Genomic DNA, 21,514 nt, shown 5'->3' with positions numbered 1-21,514 from the left:
AATGTTTATTTGTAAACTCCTAGCAAGCATCAGCAGTTAATTGTAAACATTTAATAACTAGAGTGCTGGAATACCCTAGCAGTATTTGCTTTCTTTTTCTTCAGACAGCCTTTTGGCTGGTATTCCTCAGAAGGTGAAGTTCACAGTGACTACTGGTCATTATACCATGAAGAGTGGAGATACTCTGCAGCTCAGTAATGCTGATGCCATGCCTTTCCTGTACCATCCAGAGAGCAAAGCACTGATCTATTCCAACACCAGGGGTAAGCAGCATAGCTTCAGTGATCTGCAACCAGTCTGTAAAAATGCAGAAATCCTACAAGCATGACGTAAATAATGCTGCATATCAGCAGAGTGGTCTCTGAGTTGTAAGAACATTGTTACTGACAACAATGGCATCAATCTATTAGGAACCGACAACTCAGTGTTTCACAGCACAAAAACTTCTGGAAGTCCTGGCCTTTTTCTACATCTGTTTTGGAAACTGTGTACATGTGACCAGTTAGTCTCAGCTACTTCAGGTATAGGTCTTATCTCAATAACAAAAAATAGATATCTTCTGGGAAAGATTAATTTACTTTGTCTGTGGGCTCTTCACTAGGAAATTTAACTTGCCTCATTAACAACTTTTAAATCAATATAGTATATTTGTAAGTGGCACCACACAACAAAGGAAACCTTAGCAATGCTTTCACCTATTGCAAGGAAGGAGATCATGGGAACACCTTATAGGATCAGGAATGAAGTCCAGTTACAGGATTCTCTGTCCCATCCTATCTGGCTTTGAATTTACATATTTTGTATAAAATAGACAGTTGACTACTTAAGCCGCCTGTGCACATGAATCCGTGGTTGAGTTCTCACTGCATTTGGACTAATTCTTGAGGCAGTCATGTGCCTCAAGAAAAAAGAACTATGAACTTTCAGTCAACCAGGTTAGTCCTGGCAATACTGTTTTTTTTTTTTTCATGTGTAGAGGTCAGTGTAGGGAGGAAAGAATAGTTGAGGATTATTAGAGGATTTCTGAGTGAATTAGACTTTCATGTTGCCAGTGTGAGATGTTTCCAGTACAGAAGCTTTGTACCATAGCAAAATCATGTAATAATTATTAAGAAACTTGGATATGTTTTTATAAAACAATGGCTAGTGCTCAGGAAAGTGAAGAATTATTTGTCTTTCTCTAGCCAATTTTGCATTTAAGCAGGTCATATCCCAGCTTCTCCCAAGTTCTGCTAGTGCATCACAGTCCTCTCCTTCATCTTATCTGTAAAAGCAAGAAGCAAAGACTCAATAATGGAATAAGGAGAGATTAAAAATAGGATAAATGTAGGCATCCTATATGAAAATGTTTAAGGTATGTCATAGATGCTGGTTAAGTCTTCATTATCAGTACATAGTTTTGTGTTATCAGTAATGAAGTTTGTGTAAAATGAAAGGAATGAAGTAATAGGATATGAGGAGTTATGGGGACTAGTGGTGAAAAAAGGATTGTATAATGTGGCAGGTGAGGACTGAAGGAATGTTATTGATAAGATTTAGGCTAGTCATTAAATTGTCAAGAGTTTTCTTAAACATTGGAAAGGACTACCAAGGAAGGTAGCCAATGCAGGTCTTCAAGGAGAATTAGGGAAACGCTAGTGGAAAAAATGAAGGGTAAGGGTCTTCATAATGTGATGTCTTTGGATTGATCTACACTTGAATGTTACGTTGGTCAAGGATGTGAAAAAACCACATGCCTGACCAACAGGCTATGCCAACAAACACCTGGTGTAGATGCAGCTATGTTGTTGAGTCTGCTTCTGTTGATGTAACTAACATTGTTTGGGGAGGTGTTGTTCCTACATGGACAGAAAAGCTAGTTCCGTCAGTGGAGGTTGTCTCTACACTGGGGGGCTCTGCCAGCCTGGGCTTCACAGTGTAGATGTAGTCAGAGACTTCATCAAGGAGGCCAGCATGGAGTTCTTGGAGTTCTGCAATGAGTCCTATGGCTGCAGTCCTTGCTGACAGGGAGGTGTGGCTTATAGACACTTCAGACGCCAAGTATTCAGGGCTCCTTGATTGAAGAAGGCATATCTAGTCTTTAGTATATAATGTTATGACTTGATACCTAGAGATTAAAAATGGAGGTTGTGGAGGGGAGGAATGTTTCTAAAACTACTTTATATTCTACACAACTGTAGAAAAAGTCTCGGAATCATCATTATTGATCCAGTCTTCTGAAAAGATCACAAGCATCAGCCTGCCAGTGGCTCCTGCATATCACGTGATTGAATTTGAACTAGAAGTTATCTATTTGCCATCAACTCCAACGGCTTCAGTGGAAAGTGAAAATCTGGTAAATAAAGAACTGCACAGGAAAAGCAAAGAGAAGCAGAAAACAGACAACTGCATGGCTACAGTTGACCAAAAAGTAAGGTTACCCAAAAAATGGTTTGACCAAAAGTGCTTAAATTGACCAAAATATAGGTGACAGTAACCTACTTGCATAGAGTACCTTCTAGCCTAAAGGATATGAAAGCCCTTCAAACTGTACAAAATAGAAGCAAATGTTGTGTACAGAATATTTAAAGTATGCACAAAAATACACAGTGCTTTATATATGGATGTCTCCTTTCACTAAATACTAGCCTTCTCTGGGGTTTCAGACATTCTGTGCCAATAACCCAAGTTGGAATTTGGCCAACACCCCATAGTTAACACCTCTACTCTTGTTAAAAGTGCCATGGGATCTTTAATGACTCCACTGATCAAAGCCTTTCTTCTGATCCATTAGAAAGATGTTCTTTCCATCTGCATAGTATCCCTGCACTGCTCTGGAACACTGCTTCAGTATTAAGAGAAAAGAGTGTCCTGATTAAACCAGTGACACCAGTTCCTTAGATAGCAGGGACTTAATTTGAAGGCTGTATCCCATGTTGCTGATTTTTATTGTCCCGTGTTTATGAATAAAATTGTCTGCACGGTGTACTGGGACTCTTACTTCTCATGCGTAACAATTGTTAAAATAAACTGTAGATTGGTAGGCTTTGAAAACTCTTGGAGGGCATTTAGTGTTCCTAAAAAGTATGAGCATATATGTATATATGTACACATGTTCAGGGAAAACCTTTATTTAGTTCAGAAGGAACTTCCTTTGAAGCTCTGTGCTAAAGTTCAGAATGCAGGTCTATCATCCCCTACATTATGCTTATGAAGTTAATGGACTTTGTTCCCTTAGTCATTTATTTTGATTTTGAGAGAATCTATATGGTTATTGCAGTGCTGCCACCAGTGGCATCTTATTGTTCTCCCTTGATAGTTGCCAGCCCTTGAAGAAAGTACTCTGAAGAGGCAGGTCCCACAGATAAATCAGCATAGGGGTTGAAATTAGGGAGACACCAAGCTTGTAAGCACAAAAAAAAACCCAATTAAATCCTCTACCAACCTTTTGTTTGATATATCACTTTATTTTTTTTACTTTTGGATGCATTAGGTTTAACTGGTCAAGGCAAAGCTTCTGGGAAATGTTTGAGTGAAAATAAAGCCATTATGCAAATGAATACCATGAATAAGAATTGTTTCTTTTCTCCAGGTAACCATTGATTGTCCATGGTCAATTTACTCCACCATTATTGCATTAACATTCAGTGTACCTTTTAATGCCAAGCATTCCTTACTGTCAGCTGGCAAACGGTAATGTAGTCTTTAAATATTTAATAGTCTTTCTTCTTACAAAATGTTTGTAGAAGTTGATGTTCTGTATGTAATCTTTCAACATAAGATTTTAATTTTTTTTGGTAAGTGGGTGGTGGGTTTTGCCACTTTATGAAATGCTCATTCTTGGGTTAACCCATTCTCCCCTTCTCACTCCCCCATCAGAACAAAAACATTATTGATGGTATATTTAAATCTCATAGTCATAGGCTAATTTTCTCCATCTTTTGATCTCCATGTTAGAATTCAGTAAAAGCAAAACTACATATATATAAAAAACTGTACATAGGCCTACTTCTGCAAACTCAAAGATTAGCAATTAAGCAAAGTGGAAAAGAAAATATGCCTGCCATTTTTCCTGTTCTTGCTTGAGCCACACAATTAGAGAAACTTGAAGTGAGGATGAAATGTTTTTAATAGTTTTTTATGAGCTTTCAGTGAAACTTATTTCAGTATACAGTGTACATTATTGTATGTTCAATATGCTTAATTTTCAGGAAATACATACAAGTTTGTGTACAGAATTTGTCAGAACTCTGTTTCCAGCTGTCAGACAATAAACTAAAAAATTTTGGTAACTGCATAGATCTACAGCTGGTACCTCTGAAGCCAGAATCTCAACAGGTAAAGATTCTTCTTGGTGGCTCATTACCTTTTAGGTATGAGAATAAGATAAGTGTACCAAAGCACAAGTGTAGTCATCTTAAAATTGAAAAATTTTACACTTGTATTGCTGAAATTCTTAGCATCTGGGCAAATGGTTTTCATAAGAGAAAATATAACAAGTGACACACCCATATGCAAATGTTCAGGTCTTTGCAATCACTGAAAAGCAGATCAAAGTGACTTCCACTCAAGGAGCTAGGTATTTTGGGAGCTAGGTCACTCATTGCAGTACACTTTCAGATCTGCGGACTCAAGGTGAAATCCTAACCTGGGTCACAAATTATTAGTTTGGTCTCCTAATCCCTTCTTGTTCCTCTTGCAAAAAGCCACCACATCGTTTGGTGGTGTTTGGGATTTGTGGTCAAGAATGGCCAAAAAATGGAGTTACTCAGGTGCTGCAAACTAGGATTGAGATGCAATGACAAAACAGTGCCCTGTAATGTGCATCTGTCTGCCTTGTGCCTGGTTTTAAAATGGTCTTGTTTTGTGCATTACTTTCCTGAGCAGCAAATTTAAAAAAAAAAAAAAAAAAAAAAAGGAAACTTGTTTACTCTTTAGAAAAAAATTACTGTGTCTGAAATGCTGATTTTGACAATTAAACCTTTTCCTCCTAATTGTAACAATCTGGGCCTGTACATGTTGGAGGATTTTAGATGGTTAGAACTGTAAAATGTTTATTTTATGGACTGATAATTTTGTATTACACATTTGCTACTGGAAATGCATGTATATACTACAAAAGTTTGCAAAATAATAAGTTTTGGCAGTAGTGTATATAACAAGATTAAGGTAAGAATTCCCGTTCATTAGATTAGCAGTATAGAAAACTCCTGATATTAAGACATGAGTTCATACTATGGATGAATAATTTTCTTTCAGCACATATACAGTAAGCAGTCAGTATTCTTTGTATGGGAATTGAAGTGGACAAAAGAACTTCCCCCCTCTTTGCAGTGCCAGTTTTCAGTTAGCTTTTGTCCGGCTACCTCTGAAGAGCAGTCATTCTCCTTGAAGCCGTACATTTATGAATTCCAAGTGGAAAATTTTTTTGTAAGTATTTTTATCTACATATACTATATCTTAGGCATAGAAAAGGGGAAGGAAGAATCTGTTTGGGTGATGGGAAGTCCAGGGACAGGTCTTTGTTAACTATAACTTCTTTGAGAGATTGCACATGTCCATTCCACTTCAGGTGTGTACGTGTCCAGTGCACTGAACCTGGAGAACTTTTACCCGCTGGGACACGTTGGGGCAGTGCATGCAACCTCCACATGCCCATGCTGCCAGCTGATGGAATAAAGGGCAGAGCTGCCCCGAGCGTTCGCTTGGTTCCTTCTCACTGCTGGTGTTCAGTAGCCAGAGTCTCTCTCATCACGCAACTTTTCCTTTCCTTGCCAAAAAATTGTCTTTACTTTTTGTAAATAGTCTGTATAGTTAGTGGTACTTGTTTTTTCTTTTTCATTGCTGTTTTGGACTTTCTGCTTTGCCTCATCAGCACTTAGTACCTGGGCATGCCTAAATCCCTGGGATTTAAGCACTGTTTGTGGCTGTAATAAATCCAACCAGTATGGGGCAGGATGGCTAAATGTTTGTGGACAAAGTTCCTGACAAGGCCAAGTGAAAGTATCAGGAAATGATTACTGAATCTGGTAGCCAGAACCTCACTTCAGACAGCCAGGGCTGGTACAGACTCTGTGGTAAGAGTGGTGGCATCCACAGTCACAGTGTATCACTTTTCTTAGTTGCAGTCATCAGGGATTCCAGCAGATGACTGAGGATCTTCCTTGTCAGGGCTGTAACTTGTTTTCCGGGAAGATGTACATTGTGCTGTGTTCCCTAAAAGATTCTAGGGCTCTACCCTTAGGTCTCTCTGGCCATTTTACCTCCCAGTTCCTTAGAGGAAGCAGTTTCAGACTCATCAGAAACATCCTTTCTACCCAACAAGGCAGCCTGAGCAAATTAACATACCATAAGTTCCAAAGAAGGAGACCTCATCCTTTTTCTTCAACTTTATTGAGCTAATTTGTGACATCTAAATAATCTTATTTGACTCCGAAGTCAGGGCCAGAGTACCACCCTGTCAGGGTCTAATATTTCCTCTCCTCCCTGGGCAGCAGACTATCTCACTTGCTAGGTGCGTGGACACTTATTACAGCCGATCACTGGGTGCTAAGCACCATAGAACTGGGGATATGCCTGCAGTTCCTCTCTGTCCACTGCCCCATTCTCCTTCCCTGTCTCTTCTCAGGGACCAATCTCAAAAGTCTCTTCTCATTCAAAAAATACAATCTTTTGTACAACCAGGGGTCATAGAAGTATCACCTCCTCAACATCAGGGGAAGAGATTCTATTTCCAATACTCTGTTATCCCAAAATCCAAGGGAGGCCTCAGACCTAATCTAGTTCTGTGGAACCTAAACAAATACATAATAATGGAAGTTCTGCATGGTTATTCTAGCCTGTATTATTCCATGCTTAGATCCAGCAATTGGTGTGTTGCCCATGATTTAGGGCTTGTCTACACTAGCATTTTGCATGTCAGCAGGGTCCACACAATTAGTCTGTGGCTGGCTAGTGCCCACACCCCAGCTTGCTGCAAACTAATTGTATACACAAACCCTTAAAGGACGCTTACTTTCATGTGGCCATTCACCATGGCCACAAGAGGTTTTTAAGGTTCATCGTGGTAAAAGTTCATTATGATTGCAGTCCTCCTCTTCAGTCTGTCTTCAGCCTGAGTCTTTACAAAGTATATGGCAGTTGCGTCATCTCAGGAGGACAGGTGGCCGAGTATTTCCATGCCTAGATTGGCTGGTTCAGGGAAGATCCAGGCAAACAGGTAGAGGGTAGATCTGCTCCTCCTTTCATTGCTTAGGCATGTTGATCAGTCGTGTTGCTCTCCAAATAGAGAATCAAATTTATAGGAACAGGGTTTGACTCATATCAAGGACATACGTACTCCAAGTCAGATTTCAAGCAGTACTGGACCTGTGCAAGGACCTCAAGGTCCATCCTTGTACAACAGTAAGGAATTGATGGGACTTCTAGGGCATGTGGCAGCATGCAGGTACGTGATTCAGCATGCCACACTTCACCTCAGAAGCATGTAGGAGTGTTGAAGTCTGTATGCCATCCATCTCATCACCTGCTGGACATATTGCCTCAGATACCTGCAAATGTCTCTTGTCATCTCTAGATTGGTGGATGGACCTTACCAATGTATGCAAAGGGGCCTCTCTTTCCCTGACTCCACTCTTCTTGACTCTGGTCATGAATGCCTTATCCCTCACGTGGGGGATCTCCAGACTTGGACTTTGGTCAGATCAGGAATTCTCTCTACACATAAATGTTCGAGAAATGCAAGCAATAATTCACCTGGTGTTGTTTTCCTTCTACAAATCCAAGGATGCACTGTGCAAGTTCTCATACACAACACTGCTGCTATGTTCTTCTTGAACAGGCAGGGAGTGCCAGGACAGATTGCCTTTGCCCAAGAGGCTGGTAGATATTGCATCAAAAATGCTGTTGTACTCAATGCTTCACACTTCCAAAGTGTTCAGAATCATGTGGCAGATCATCTCAACAGAACAATTAGCAGGAATCGCAAATGGTCCAAAATGGAGATTGTAAAGCTTGTGGAAAGCCCGAGAAAGATCTGTTCACTGTGTGACTGAACAGAAAATGTTACCTGTTAGGTTCTAGAACAGGTCACAGCCCGCATTCTGTCTCAAGCTATGTCTATAGTACAAGCTAAGGGTGTGATTCCCTGTTTGTGTACACATAGTCATGCTAGCTCTTATTGAGCTAGTGAGACTATAAATAGCAGTATATCCATGGTAGCAGGGATACCGGCAGCATAAGATGTGCTGAATGTGTACCCACCACAGGTATGTCCTCGGCATGGCTAAGCCGTGCCTCTGCTGCTGCTACTTGTGCTATCATGGCTGTCACTCTTGATACTCTCATTAATTCGATGAGAGCTAGCATGACTGTGTACGTGAGTAAGGGACCCCTAGCTGGTTGTGTACATGTAGCCCTCACGCTTTCTTTCTGTTTTGGAAGGACAAGCTGCTATATATGTTTTTCCCTATTCCTCTGATTCCAAAGGTGTTATGTAAGCTCAGACAAGATTATGCTATTCTAATCCTGATAGCTCCAGCCTGGCCTTGACAGCATTGTTTTTTAACCTACTGAGTCTTTACAGCCAGGATCCCTTGACTTTCCCTCAAGACACAAATATTTTTCAGAACCATGGCCAGATGCTCTTCCCCAACCTTCACAGCCTTTATCTGACAGTTTGGATGCTCAGTAGTTAATTCAGGAAACTACATGCTCCCTAGAGGTTCAGGACATTCTCTAAACAGTAGAAAACCATCCACCAGATACACTTACATGATGAAATGGAGATGTTTCTCTGGTCCCAGCAGTGGAGTAGTACTCCTTACACAGTCATCGCCTCAGCTTATTCTGGAATACTTACTTTACCTAAAGAAAAAAGGGCTCTCCATCAGTTCCTTGAGAGTTCTCTTGGTGGTATTCTGTCCTCCTATAGAGGATTAAATCTGTGGTTTTCCAACTCAGTGTAATTTTTTTTATTGAGTTTGATAGACTCTTTCCATCTATGAACCCTATACCTCCATGAGATCTAAATGTAGTTTTGTCCGCATTAATAGGTCCATCTATTGAACCTAGGGCTGTTTGTTCATTTTTACATCTCCTATCTACCTAACTTTTTTTCTGAAGCCTCAGTCTCATAAGGATGAAGAAAAGCTCCATACTTCGGAGCTCCACAGAGTGTTTACCTTTTACCTGAACAGGACTAAAGCAGTAATGTCCCCTCAGCTGTTCGTTTCCTTTGCTGATACAATGAAGGGGCAACTTTCTCTATGCAGAGAATACCTTCTGGATCTCATCTTGCATACTATTATGACATTACCAAGGTTTTTCCACCTGAGAGAGTTTTAACTCCAAGAGCACAAGCATGTTAGCTGCATTCCTGTGTCAGAGGCCCCTTAGTGACACTTGCAGGGATGCAACTTGGTCATTAGTACGTACTTTTACTAAACTTTATGCTGTCTCCCAAGCTTCAAGAAGTCATGTTAGAGCTAGCGAACAGAAGCAGCTAATGGGGGAGTTTTGCGAGGGATTTCTTCAGGTGAAGGAGGAGCAACTACATGACCCTTGGGGTGAGTTTGTTGTCTTTAGTGTGTGTGTTTGTGGTGTACTTGCTGCTTGACGGAAGTATACAGTATGGTCTGTTTGTTTGGGGGACCATGTGCTGAGCCTAGTGGCCTGCTAGGCAAGGCTGAGAGCTTCTTAATGAGGCTTTGATCCTCAAGCCCATTAGCACCCATCAACCCTTAACCAGGGGTGGGGCTACTCAGGGAGAACAGGGGTTTAAAAAGCCTGCTCCTAAGTGACTGGGAGTTTTGCACGGGAGTTTAGAGGGGAAGTGGGAGGATGGGTCAGCTAGATACACTTCATTAACATTCTTTAAAGGCAGTAAACACCCCCTGATAAACAGAAAACAATAAAGGAAAGACCTACAGGAGTATAAAAAAAAAAAAATGCAGGCAGAAGTCCAGCAACAGGGGGGATATTCAGTTTATTGCACTGAATGTGGCATGTATGATTACCTGCTTTCTGGGCGGGTGGCGTAGGTGTGTATTCAGTGCAAGGAGCTCCTCCTGGTCCTTAGAGACCACATATGGGCTTTGGAGAGTGGCTGAACTGGAGGAGCTAAGGGGGACAGAGAGGTACATAGATGAGACTTTCCAGAACACAGTAGAATGGTCCCATCCCCAGTCTGATAGCTTCTGTACTATTGAGGAGGATGACAGTCTCAGGGAGGAGTTGGGACCCTCTTTCCAGACGATGTCATGGTATCTTCTCGCACTAAGGATACTTCTCTGGGGGAGGGAACTCCAGTTATTAGGAAGAGACAGATAATAGTAATGGGGGATTCAATCATTAGAAACATAGATAGCTGGGTTTGTGATGATCAGGAGAACTGCATGGCAACTTGTCTACCAGGTACAAAGGTTGCAGATCTCTCGAATCATCTGGACAAACATATGTAGACTGCTGGGGAAGAGCCAGGGTTGTGGTAAATGTAGGTATCAGTGACATAGAAAAGGATAGGAGAGAGGTTAAAGTCCAGGATCTCCAGGTAGCATTCTGTGAAATGCTTCCAGTTCCACATGCCAGGGCCAGTTAGACAGGCAGAACTGCAGGGTTTCAGTGCGTGGATGAGATGGTGTAGGGAGGAAGGGTTTAGATGTATTAGGAACTAGGGACCCTTTTGGGGAGGGGGAGCCTATACAGGAAGGATGGGTTCTATCTAAACCTAAATGGAACCGGATTGCTGACGCATAAAATTATAAAGGTTATAGAGCAGTTTTTAAACTAAGGGCTGGGGAAAAGCCCGAGAGATAGAGGAGCATATGGTTTGGATAGAGAGATCCCTTAGGGGAGGATCTATTAATGGAGATTCTCTATCTTAGTAAGGAGGAGAGGATGGAAGATGATATAATATGGGTAGAATCTGATGAGAAACAGTCAAATGAGAGTCCCATTGTATTACATCACTTAATAGCAGATAGCTAAAAAATGACAATTTTTTAAAGTGCTTATATGCAAATGCTAGAAGTCTAAATACTAAGATAGGTGAACTTGAGTGCCTGGTATTAAATGAGGATATTGATATAATAGGCATCACAGAAACTTGGTGGAATGAGGATAATCTATGGGACACAATAATACGAGGATACCAAATATATCAGGAGGACAGAATAGGTTGTACTGGTGTGGGAGTAGCACTATATGTGAAAGAAAGTGTAGTGTCAAATGAAGTAAAAATCTTAAATGAACCAAACTGTACCATAGAATCGTTATGGATAGTAAAAACAATGAGAGTTCTGTGGCACTTTAAAGACTAACAAATTTAATTTTTGTAGGCATAAGCTCTCGTGAGACTCCGCTCACTTCGTCAGATGCAGAGGTAGAATGTTTGTTATGGATAGTAATTCCATACTTGAATAATAAGAATACAGCAGTAGGGCTATACTGTCAAACACCTGACCAGAATGGTGATAGTGACTGTGAAATGCTCAGGGAGAATAGAGAGGCTATAAAAATAAAAAACTCAATAATGGGGGATTTCAACTATCCCCATATTGACTGGGTACATGTCTTCGCAGGATGAGATGCAGAAATAAAGTTTCTTGACACCTTAAATGACTGCTTATTGGAGCAGCTAGTCCTGGAACCCACAAGAGGAGAGGCAATTCTTGATTTAGTCCTAAGTGGAGCACAGGATCTGGTCCAAGAGGTGAATGTAGCTGAACCACTTGGTAATAGTGACCATAACATAATAAAATTTAACATTGGAGGTAGGGGGCACCAAAGCAGCCCACCACAGTAGCATTTAATTTCAGATAGGGGCACTACACAAAAATGAGGAAGTTAGTTAAACAGAAATTAAAAGGTACAATGTCAAAAGTGAAATCCCTGCAAGGTGCATGGAAATTTTTTAAAGACACCATAATAGATGCTCAATTTAAATGTAAACCCCAAATTAAAAAACATGGTAAGAGGACCAAACAAATGCCACTGTAGCTAAACAACAAAGTAAAAGAAGCAGTTAGAGGCAAAAAGGCATCCTTTAAAAAGTAGAAGTTAAATCCTATTGAGGAAAATAGAAAGGAGCATAAACTGTCAAGTGAAGTGTAAAAATATAATTAAAGGCCAAAAAAGAATTTGAAGAACAGCTAGCCAAAGACTCAAAAACTAACAGTAAAACATTTAAGTACATCAGAAGCAAGAAGCCTGCTAAAGAAGTAGTGGGGCCACTGGACGATTGAGAGCACTCAAGGGAAGGCCATTGTGAAATGAATTATTTGCATCAGTCTTCACAGCTAAGGATGTGAGGGAGAATCCCAAACTAGAGCCATTCTTTTTAGATGACAGATCCGAGGAACTGTCCCAAATTGAGGTGTCATTAGAAGAGGTTTTGGAACAAATTGATAAATTAAATAGTAAGTCACCAAAACCAGATGGTATTCACCCAAAAGTTCTAAAAGAACTCAGATGTGAAATTGCAGAACTACTAACTGTGGAATGTAACCTATCATTTAAATCAGCTTCTGTACCAGATGCCTGGAGGATAGCTAATGTGACACCAATTTTTTTAAAAAGGCTCCAGAGGCAGTCCTGGCAGTTACAGGCTGGTAAATCTAACTTCAGTACCAGGCAGATTGGTTAAAACTATAGTAAAGAACAGAATTATCAGGCACATCTATGAACATGATTTGTTGGGGACGAGTCAACATAGTTTTTGTAAAGGGAAATCATGCCTCACCAATCTACTAGAATTCTTTGAGAGGGTCAACAAGCATGTGGACATGGGTGATCCAGTGGATACAGTGTACTTAGATATTCAGAAAGCCTTTGACAAAGTCCCTCACCAAAGGCCCTTAAGCAAAATAAGCACATATGGGATAAGAGAGAATGCTCTCTCCTGGATCAGTAACTGGTTAAAAGATAGGAACAAAGGGTAGGAATAAATGGTCAGTTTTCAGAATGAAGAGAGTTAAATAGTGGTGTCCCCAAAGGGTCTGTACTGGGACCAGTACTGTTCAACATATCCATAAATGATCTGGGAAAAGGGGTAAGCAGAGAGATGGCAAAATTTGCAGATGATACAAAACTACTCAAGTTAGTTAACTCCAAAGCAGACTGTGAAGAGTTACAAAGGGATCTCACAAAACTGGGTGACTGGGCAACAAAATGGCAGATGAAATTCAGTGTTGATAAATGTAAAGGAATGCACATTGGAAAATATATTAATACCAACTATACATATCAAATGATGCGGTCTAAATTAGCTGTCACTACTCAAGAAAGAGATCTTGGAGTCATTGTGGATAGTTCTCTGAAAACATCCACTCAATGTGCAGCAGCAGTCAAAAAAGCTAACAGAACATTGGGAATCATTAGGAAAGGGATATATAAGACAGAAAAAATCATATTGCCTCTTTATAAATCTATAGTATGCACACATCTTGAATACTGCATGCAGGTCAGGTCATCCCATCTCAAAAAGATATATTGGAATTGGAAGAGGTACAGAAAAGGGCAGCAAAAATGATTGGGGGTATGGAACAGCTTCCATATGAGGAAAGATTAATAAGACTGGGACTTTTCAGCTTGGCAAAGAGATGAATAAGGGTGGGATAGGACAGGTCTATAAAATCATGACTTGTGGGGAGAAAGTAAATAAGGAAGTGTTAATTATTCCTCATGACAGAAGAACTACGGGTCACCAAATTAAATTACTAGGCAGCAGGTTTAAAACTAATAAAAGGAAGTATTTCTTCACATAACACACAGTCAACCTGTGGAACTCTTTGCCAGAGGTGGTTGTGAAGGCCAAGACTATAATAGGATTCAAAAAAGAACTAGATATGTTCATGGAGGATAGGTCCATCAATGGCTATTAGCCAGGATGGGCAGGGATGCAAAACTGCTCTGAAGTGTCTCTAGCATCTGTTTGCCAGACGCTGGGAATGGGAGACAGAGGATAGATCACTTGATGATTACCTGTTCTGTTCATTCCCTTTGAAGAAACTGGCATTGGTTACTGTCAGAAGATAGGATATTGGGTTAGATGGACCATTGGTCTGACCTAGTATGGCCATTATTATGTAGATCTGGAAGAGCTATGTTGCTATTGTTGTTAAGGTAGACTCTGAAACCCTACTCCATTCTGAACTGCTTCTGTGACCTGAAGAGGAATTGATACGTGCAATCACTTGAAGAATAAACTTGTTACTAACCTGTTCTGTAACTGATGTGTTGTATGTGTCCATTTGAAGACTCACCCTTTTTCCCCTCTACTCTGGAGTCTAAGCATTCTGGATTTTGGTTTGAAGGAACTTAGGGATGGTTGGAGTAGTTCTGCCCTTTGGTTGGCAGCACAAACATGCAATGGGTACGTGCACTGCCCCAACGGGTACTACTCGGGAGGGGGGAATCTCTGGCTTCGGTGCACTGGGTGTGCAAACATCTGAAATGGAATAGATGTGTGTAACATGTATCAAAGCACAACAGTTACAGAACAGGTAAGGGACCATTTTTTCTGTTACAACTTTTTAAAAGACACATAAAATATGTCAACATGCATTTCACAGCTCAGGAAGATGAGATGATGATGAGCCACAAAGATGAAAAATGAAATCATTTAGCTATCATTAACATATCTTTTGTGAAGAATTCAAATTTTGTTTCTCCTTTCCTCCTGCCCTACACAATGGCTTCATCTCACCAAGGCTATTAGACTGAGAAAACTATTCTGAGCTGCCTTCTCCCTGCTGTCTTGAGGAGTCCTGGATCAATCAAAATGCCATAGTTAAAAATTCTTTTTGACTTGCTATTTGAAGTAAAGTGTTTGGAAAAAATTTAATTTGTTTCTTGTGACTGAGCTTGTGAGTTCTTCTGATGGAATAGTTACGGTTTCTTTTGGCTTTTATCTTAAATGCTTCCTCTTTTCACAGTACAAATTCATTGCCTTCTTCTTCAATTAGAAAGCTTGACTGGATATATAACGCAGTTAAATAGTATTGGCAGCAGCAGTCCTTTAACCCGGAGTCTCAATTCTGAACCATGTGTTGGCCTCTCCTTGCTCATTGAGCAAAACTGTCACATCCTCCTTGTGAATGTTTCTTGGGTTTTGACCAGTGAAGAAGGCATTGCTGACTCTTTGAATGTTACATTAAGTTCTTTACCTGCTTCTGTAAACTGGCTTTAAGCAACGCTTTTAGGGGTGTGTATGTTGCCAGCCCACTTTCAGATGTAACTAGCCTTCACCGCTTTCTTGGATCAGCCCAACCCTCTTCTGTTACTTTGAATTTAAAGTTAGTTCTCTAGAAATTGTAATAACCATAACAGTATATTTCTATTAAACTTTTAGGTACCATCAGTTTTGTAGTAATTAACTTATTATTGCCTCTTTGAATATGTTTGGATTATTCGAAGATCTTGACAGCAAGAATGGAGAAATTCCTTTTTTCTTCATGTATTGTTCTAAAATTAGTAATATAACAAATGATCACTACTTGTAACTGAGGCCAGGTCTGTGATACAGACATTTAATAAATCCACACCCAAGTGACCGTTATACTGACCAAACCTCCCCTGTAGGTAGTGCTATGCCACTGACATAATTACTGCCTCTCGGGAGATGGATTAACTACGCCAACAGCAGAAGCTCTCCCATTGGCATAGTAGTGTATTCATTAAAATGCTACAATGTTGCACGTGAAGACAAGCCCTTAGTCTTGTAATACAGGTTGTAATGTGACATGGAAGTTAAGTATGAGCTTGTATAGTCAGTTTGAATTAGTTAAAGAAAAAAATTTTTTTTGTAGAATTGATTCTTTACTAATCACTAATTACTAATCACTAATTTTTCCTCTTGCCAGACATTGTATACTGTGAAAGCTCAGATTTTTCCCCCATTGGGGGCGGAGTATTGTAAAACAGGCTCACTCTGCTCTTTGGAGGTGTCAATCACACGACTTTCTGACCTCTTAGATTTGGATAAAGATGAAGCATTAACAGAATCAGATGGATACTGCACAACGAAACTTATGTATGAAGGTAGGGATAATGATTTTTTTCTCCTATAGTTTTTGAGAAATTAATGCAATTCTCATTATTGGTTTTGCTTCTGTCTTGATACTAATTTCTGCCAAATTTTCTAATGATCATAGTGCTGTCTTGTAGACAAGGTTGGATATTGAAACGTTTGTTTCTAACTGTCTTAAAATAAAGACAAGAATAGATTAGAATAGAACATAAGTTGCTTTTCAAAAATTGTTTCAAAACGGGCAGATATTTGCTTGAGCCTTCAGTAGGCAACAACCTAGGGAATAGACATTTAAAGCTGTCCCATTACAATCTCCTTGCTTCAGTCTCACTCCGTCTCCATGCACTTCTACTTTCCTTCCTTCCCTGACCTATACAAAAGTTAATACTCTGAATGCTCTCTTCTGCTGAGGTGACTGCAGCTCACCCCTTGTGAGCTCTTCACTTCAGCTCACACTAACTGTCCCCATGGTCTTCTCCTTTCCTTCCTTCCCTGACCTATCATACATTTAATGTATATAAAAATAAAGTAAACCAAACAAAAGTCTGCCATGTTTTGGGATGGGCGGAAACCTGAAACAAAAGCAAAAATCATAGAAATAATATGACCTTGGTGAATGATCACTCTGCCTGTATGTGATATCCCTTTCCCCTACCCTGTCTATGTCTGGTCTATTTAAATTGCAAGTTCTTTTTGGTTGGACTATATTACTTAGTATTGTCGTTGGCACAATAGGGCCATGGGGTCTCCAGGCACTGCTGCAAAACAAAAAAATGCGTTGTATGTGAAAGGAGCATATCTATTTTTTTTTCCAGAAATCTTTTCATTTCATAGCATTTTCTCTCTCCTTTTTTCAGTTGTTGACAACAGTAGCAACTGGGCAGTCTGTGGAAAAAGCTCAGGGGTAGTATCTATGCCTGTAGCAGCTCGAGCAACTCACAAAGTGCACATGGAAGTGATGCCACTCTTTGCTGGATACCTCCCCTTTCCTGATGTCAGGCTATTTAAATACCTCCCTCATCATTCTGCTCACTCCATGCAACTTGATGCCGGTAAGGCTGTCTAGATTATGTGGCCACATAAAAACCTGGTTTTATAGAAATGGCACTCTGTTTCTTTGGCTTTCCTGTTTTTAAAGAAAAACAGAGCTCAAAGCAATGAAATCCATTCTTAATATAATTCTGTTCCAGATTAATTGTTTTTGTTACTTTTCATTGACAGCTGTTTTGTAATTTTCAAAATTACATTGTTTTAATGAGTGAAATAATCTTTCACTTTTAAATCTGAAATTCTGAGTCTGCAGCTTTGGTCTGTAATGAGGAACAGTAACTAGGCAAGACTTTGTTTTAATTTTATGTAACCTTTAAGGTTGTTCAATGTTTTAGAAGCTAACTATCATGGAGTTAATTTGTAATGATGATGCGTTTGACGATAGTTCTTGCATGTTGAACTCCTATGATGGTGTTGGATTGCAAACAGACTACAGGCACATGGAAAACACTTAGTCACTCTGTCTAATCTGAATTAGTCTTCTGAAAATTCTGCCAGTGGTGGGAGCATTGGAATAGACAAGTTACTGGCAGTCCCTGGCACGTAGACCAGCTCAGAGCAGAACTTTGGGTAAAGCACAACGGCTTTCTGGAACAATAGTGAAGCTTCATCAGGGCTGGCAATAGTGAAAAACTTAAAATAAAAAAAATATATATATAGCCTGCACGGCCAGAGAGGGTGGCAAATGGTCATGATTGTTGCTAAGGTGGTGAAGTCTTTATTTCATCCTCACCAATGAGTGTAATTCTAGTGCTGCAATGCAGTCAAACTACAGAGTTTTAATTTAAAGCTATTTTTATTCATTCATTTCCTAGAATGATTGTGTTTGTTTTTTTAACAGACAGTTGGATTGAAAATGATAACCTATCTGTGGACAAGAATATAGATGATCAGGCTGACAACAGTAGCATAAAGAGTAGAGGCAGCTTACATTCGGCAGCCAGCGGGGAACATAAAGGTCTGCCAATGCCCCGTTTACAATCCTTTTCACCTGGTCAGGTCTTCAATTCGAGCACGGGCATGCAAATCTTTGTCATTCCCAGCAAGGATGACCATGTTCTGGAAGTCAATATCACATGATAACTCAATAAACACGGAAAACAAAAACCATTAGAGACTTGATATGAATGCACTTTAATAGATCATAACCTGATTATTCTTCATTGTAACATTCTGACTTAAACCTGGCAACAACGCTGACTGGCCATGGAAGCATCAGACAATTTTATCAATTTAAATGTACAGTGGAGCTTGTCAACTAGTTTATATTGCTACTTTAGTATGTTTTGTGTAAAATGGATTTTTTGTTTTTCCCTTCAATCACATCCTGCTGGTAAAGTCAAGATGCTTGCTGCATTTGGTCTGTTATTTATGTAACTGGAGCAGCTTCCAGATCTGCTGTTTTCTTTTAAAGTAGTCAGATTTCTGTTCACAAAAGTGTTTCAGGTTGACATACAGTAAGCCTTGCAATGTGGCTGTTAATGACTCAAATGTGTGCCTTTCTAGTCACACGACTGTCTAGTTTCCTGGACCAGGATAGCTTTCCAGACCTCTAAAGAATAGGGTGAGTGATTCTGAATCCCACAGCATCTAGAAGATTTTAAAAATATATATATTTTTCCTGAAGACTTGCTTAACTTCTTCTGTGCCTTGGGACATATGAATTATTTACCCATATAAATCCTTTTAAATCATACTACATACCAAGACATTCATTTAAGTCATACCTTTTAAAAGGCTTGGCCCTTGATATGAACAGTAGGGTAGCTGGCAATAATTAAGTTAAAAATGAAAGTCCATGGGGACCATCTTTTTTCCCCAGAGATATTTAAGTAAAGAGAAGCAGGTGGCATCAGATCAAATAGGGAACTTTTTATTAAATACTAGGTATTTTTTTTTAAAACCAAAGCCGGTTTCCTTTTGACTCCTTGACCCTATTTAGTGTTTACTGTTATGGACTCCAGAGCCATATATATTTTTGCACCTTAATCCTAGTTTTCCAAAAGTAAATAATGTAATTTAAAGTAAAGATTACCTGATTCTTTCCAGTCTCATTATGGGGAAGGATTGAGATCCTAGAACTGAATCTCTTCTGGTCCAGCAAATTGCAGTCATACCATACAAACTGATTATTTTTCAGTTGTAAATTTTATTGTACATATGGTTGATTATTTAAAAAAAAAAAAAAGTCCAAACTAACTGATATGTCTGTGTATAAGTTGCACCAAAAATCAAGGACAAAATAAATGTGTGTTTTTATTGGTGTGAAAGTCACAGCTTGTAAATAAGTGTAGTGTTTTAAACCTTTTCCAGTTCTCAAAAGCTCTGTATTTTTGTATATATGTATTTCGCTGAAATTCACTGGTAAAGTCTTTGGTTGGGAGGAAAAAAAAATCAGTGTGAACTGATAGATAATTCCAGCGGATATGTGGCCTCTTAGTGAAAAACCTGAACAATGCAAGCCTTAAAGGAATAACAAGAATCCTCTGCAGTTGTTTCCATAAGTTCTTAATACTGCTAAGTATAGAGGAACACAGAACAAAGAAAAAATCCTAATATTTAAAGTATCTTCAGCCTGATTTTTTGTTTTTTTTGTTTTGCAATGTTCAGGGGCTTTTTACTTGGTCTTGACTCCTTTTCTTAAGCTTTAAAATTCACTCAGACTTGGATGATGATAATCATCAGTTTCTTGGGGGGTTTTACATGGGAAAAGGTGAATACTTAAGTTTCCCATAAGTCTGCCAAAAATATTTGATCTACAATGTATGGAATTTAAAATTAATAGTCAATTTGCTGTCTGAACTAGAACCTTAAAATAGTAGTTGCTTTGCTGATTTTTCCTTTCTTTAGCATCATGAACTTCTATTGTTTTCTGAGTAGCTACAGTCTATTTGTTGCATATTTAAGAATAAAAAATACATGGATGAGGGACCAACAAAAACAACCTGAGTGAACAGTCAACTGTCCTAATTTTTGCTTCTCACCGAGGGAAAAGAGTAGGTTATACAGTCTGTATACACTAGCATCTCCCCTACACTACAAAATCAACCTAAATTGTGGGTTGCCAACTGAAGCAAGAATGACTGTTGGAGTTTAAAAGTGCATTCAGATAATGTAAACTACTTGGTTTCTAATTGTTCCCAGATAAAAGAGCTGTTTTATTTGCATTTAAGTGGTTTGTATTTTCTCTGCCCTGGCTTTAGAACAGGAAAATGTTTCAATATAAATCTGACATCTAAACAACCAACTTTCTCACAAAAACTACAACAAAGGCTTAGTCTAAAAGGCTTATTACTACGTAGAGGCAAGACTTCTGCATATAGGATGGATGAAGTAGATTGGTTTTCTGTTTAGGAAAATTTGCAGATGTAGAATAATTGTGAAGCAGAGTTAAAATGTATAACTGAAGATAAAGAATTTAGCTATATACAGTTATCTGTCAAACTTTGTAAATACTATCAAATGGTTTAAAAAAAAAAAGGAGGTATAATTTTTGTGAATGTCACAGTTTTAAATGTGACTGGAAAGATTATAACTCTCCTTGGTTATTTCCTCCTGCTAATATGGAAATTGTTGCACTTAACGTGAGATTGTGACTTTCTACCTGCAGTTGTGTAAGGTCCCATTGTCAAGGCACTCCAAACAGAAAAACTATCCCAGACTAAATATTTGTCAATAAAAATAAACATATAAAAGAGAAAATGATGAGGATAGGATCTCCTGATAAACTATTTCTCATTTTTTTCTTTGGTTTTATCTCTACTTGCTTTCACATAACCTGAGTTTAAAAACAATTCTCTTTGAAAGGCAATGGAAAAGAAATTGGAGAATGAGTAAACATCCTGTATTAATCCAACTATTTTACTTAGACCATGATTGCTAAAATATAATTAGATGTGCTAGTACAAAGCCTTATCTTTATTCCATCTTCTTTCTGTGAAGGAATGCCCTTTCTTTGTGGAATCTCTACTTAGAGTATTTTAATGCAGATAAAACCCAAAGCATCATTTAGTACGGATGGCTGCTGGGATTCTTTGACTGGAAAAGGTGACAAGTTAGTGACTTTGACACTGCAGGTATTATGATTAATTCCATTTTCTTGGTTTACTATTAAATCATTTTTCACATTGTTCTGTAATATATATTGTTAGACTAAACACAAATTGTATTAAGATTGTTTAATGAAAATGTAAGCATTATAATTCTAAAAATATACATGTTTTAAAAAGAAATCCAGTTTCTCTGTTGTGATTTCTCAGTTTTGCACTTTTAAATAAATAGCAAAGTGATTCTAATTCTGTTTACATTTTGAATGGAAATAGTAGTAAACTTTTTTCTCTGGGCTGAAGTTGATTAATATTTTTCCTTTAAGCATAAGTTTGAATGTGCTTTTACTTCAAATCACTTTTCAACCAGGAGGGAGCGTGGGACTGAAATCTCTTGCCATTAGTGCCCCAG

At 38.9% G+C, this 21,514-nt stretch overlaps 1 protein-coding gene across 2 annotated transcripts in view; it reads left to right on the top strand.

Moving 5' to 3' along the window:
* Positions 1 to 21,361, top strand: part of TRAPPC10 (trafficking protein particle complex subunit 10) — a 92,217-nt gene extending 70,856 nt beyond the window's left edge. Inside the window, exons 16-23 of one of the 2 annotated variants that reach the window (XM_067545167.1) lie at positions 105 to 263; positions 2,181 to 2,410; positions 3,572 to 3,672; positions 4,191 to 4,317; positions 5,239 to 5,409; positions 15,840 to 16,017; positions 16,864 to 17,058; positions 17,898 to 21,361. In XM_067545167.1, the coding sequence (XP_067401268.1) occupies positions 105 to 263; positions 2,181 to 2,410; positions 3,572 to 3,672; positions 4,191 to 4,317; positions 5,239 to 5,409; positions 15,840 to 16,017; positions 16,864 to 17,058; positions 17,898 to 18,136 (1,400 nt within the window). In that variant the 3' untranslated portion in view covers positions 18,137 to 21,361. The remainder of the gene's footprint in view (positions 1 to 104; positions 264 to 2,180; positions 2,411 to 3,571; positions 3,673 to 4,190; positions 4,318 to 5,238; positions 5,410 to 15,839; positions 16,018 to 16,863; positions 17,059 to 17,897) is intronic. The other variant, XM_067545168.1, reaches the window with a different exon arrangement.
* The last annotated feature ends 153 nt before the right edge of the window (positions 21,362 to 21,514 follow it).

The sequence above is a fragment of the Emydura macquarii genome, unplaced genomic scaffold (assembly GCF_026122565.2).
Source record: "Emydura macquarii macquarii isolate MOO-44397 ecotype Brisbane River unplaced genomic scaffold, CSIRO-AGI_Emac_v2 contig_1043, whole genome shotgun sequence".
NCBI lineage: Eukaryota > Metazoa > Chordata > Testudines > Chelidae > Emydura > Emydura macquarii.
Note: the sequence above shows the minus strand (reverse complement) of the source record. Positions and strands in the feature narration are given on the sequence as shown.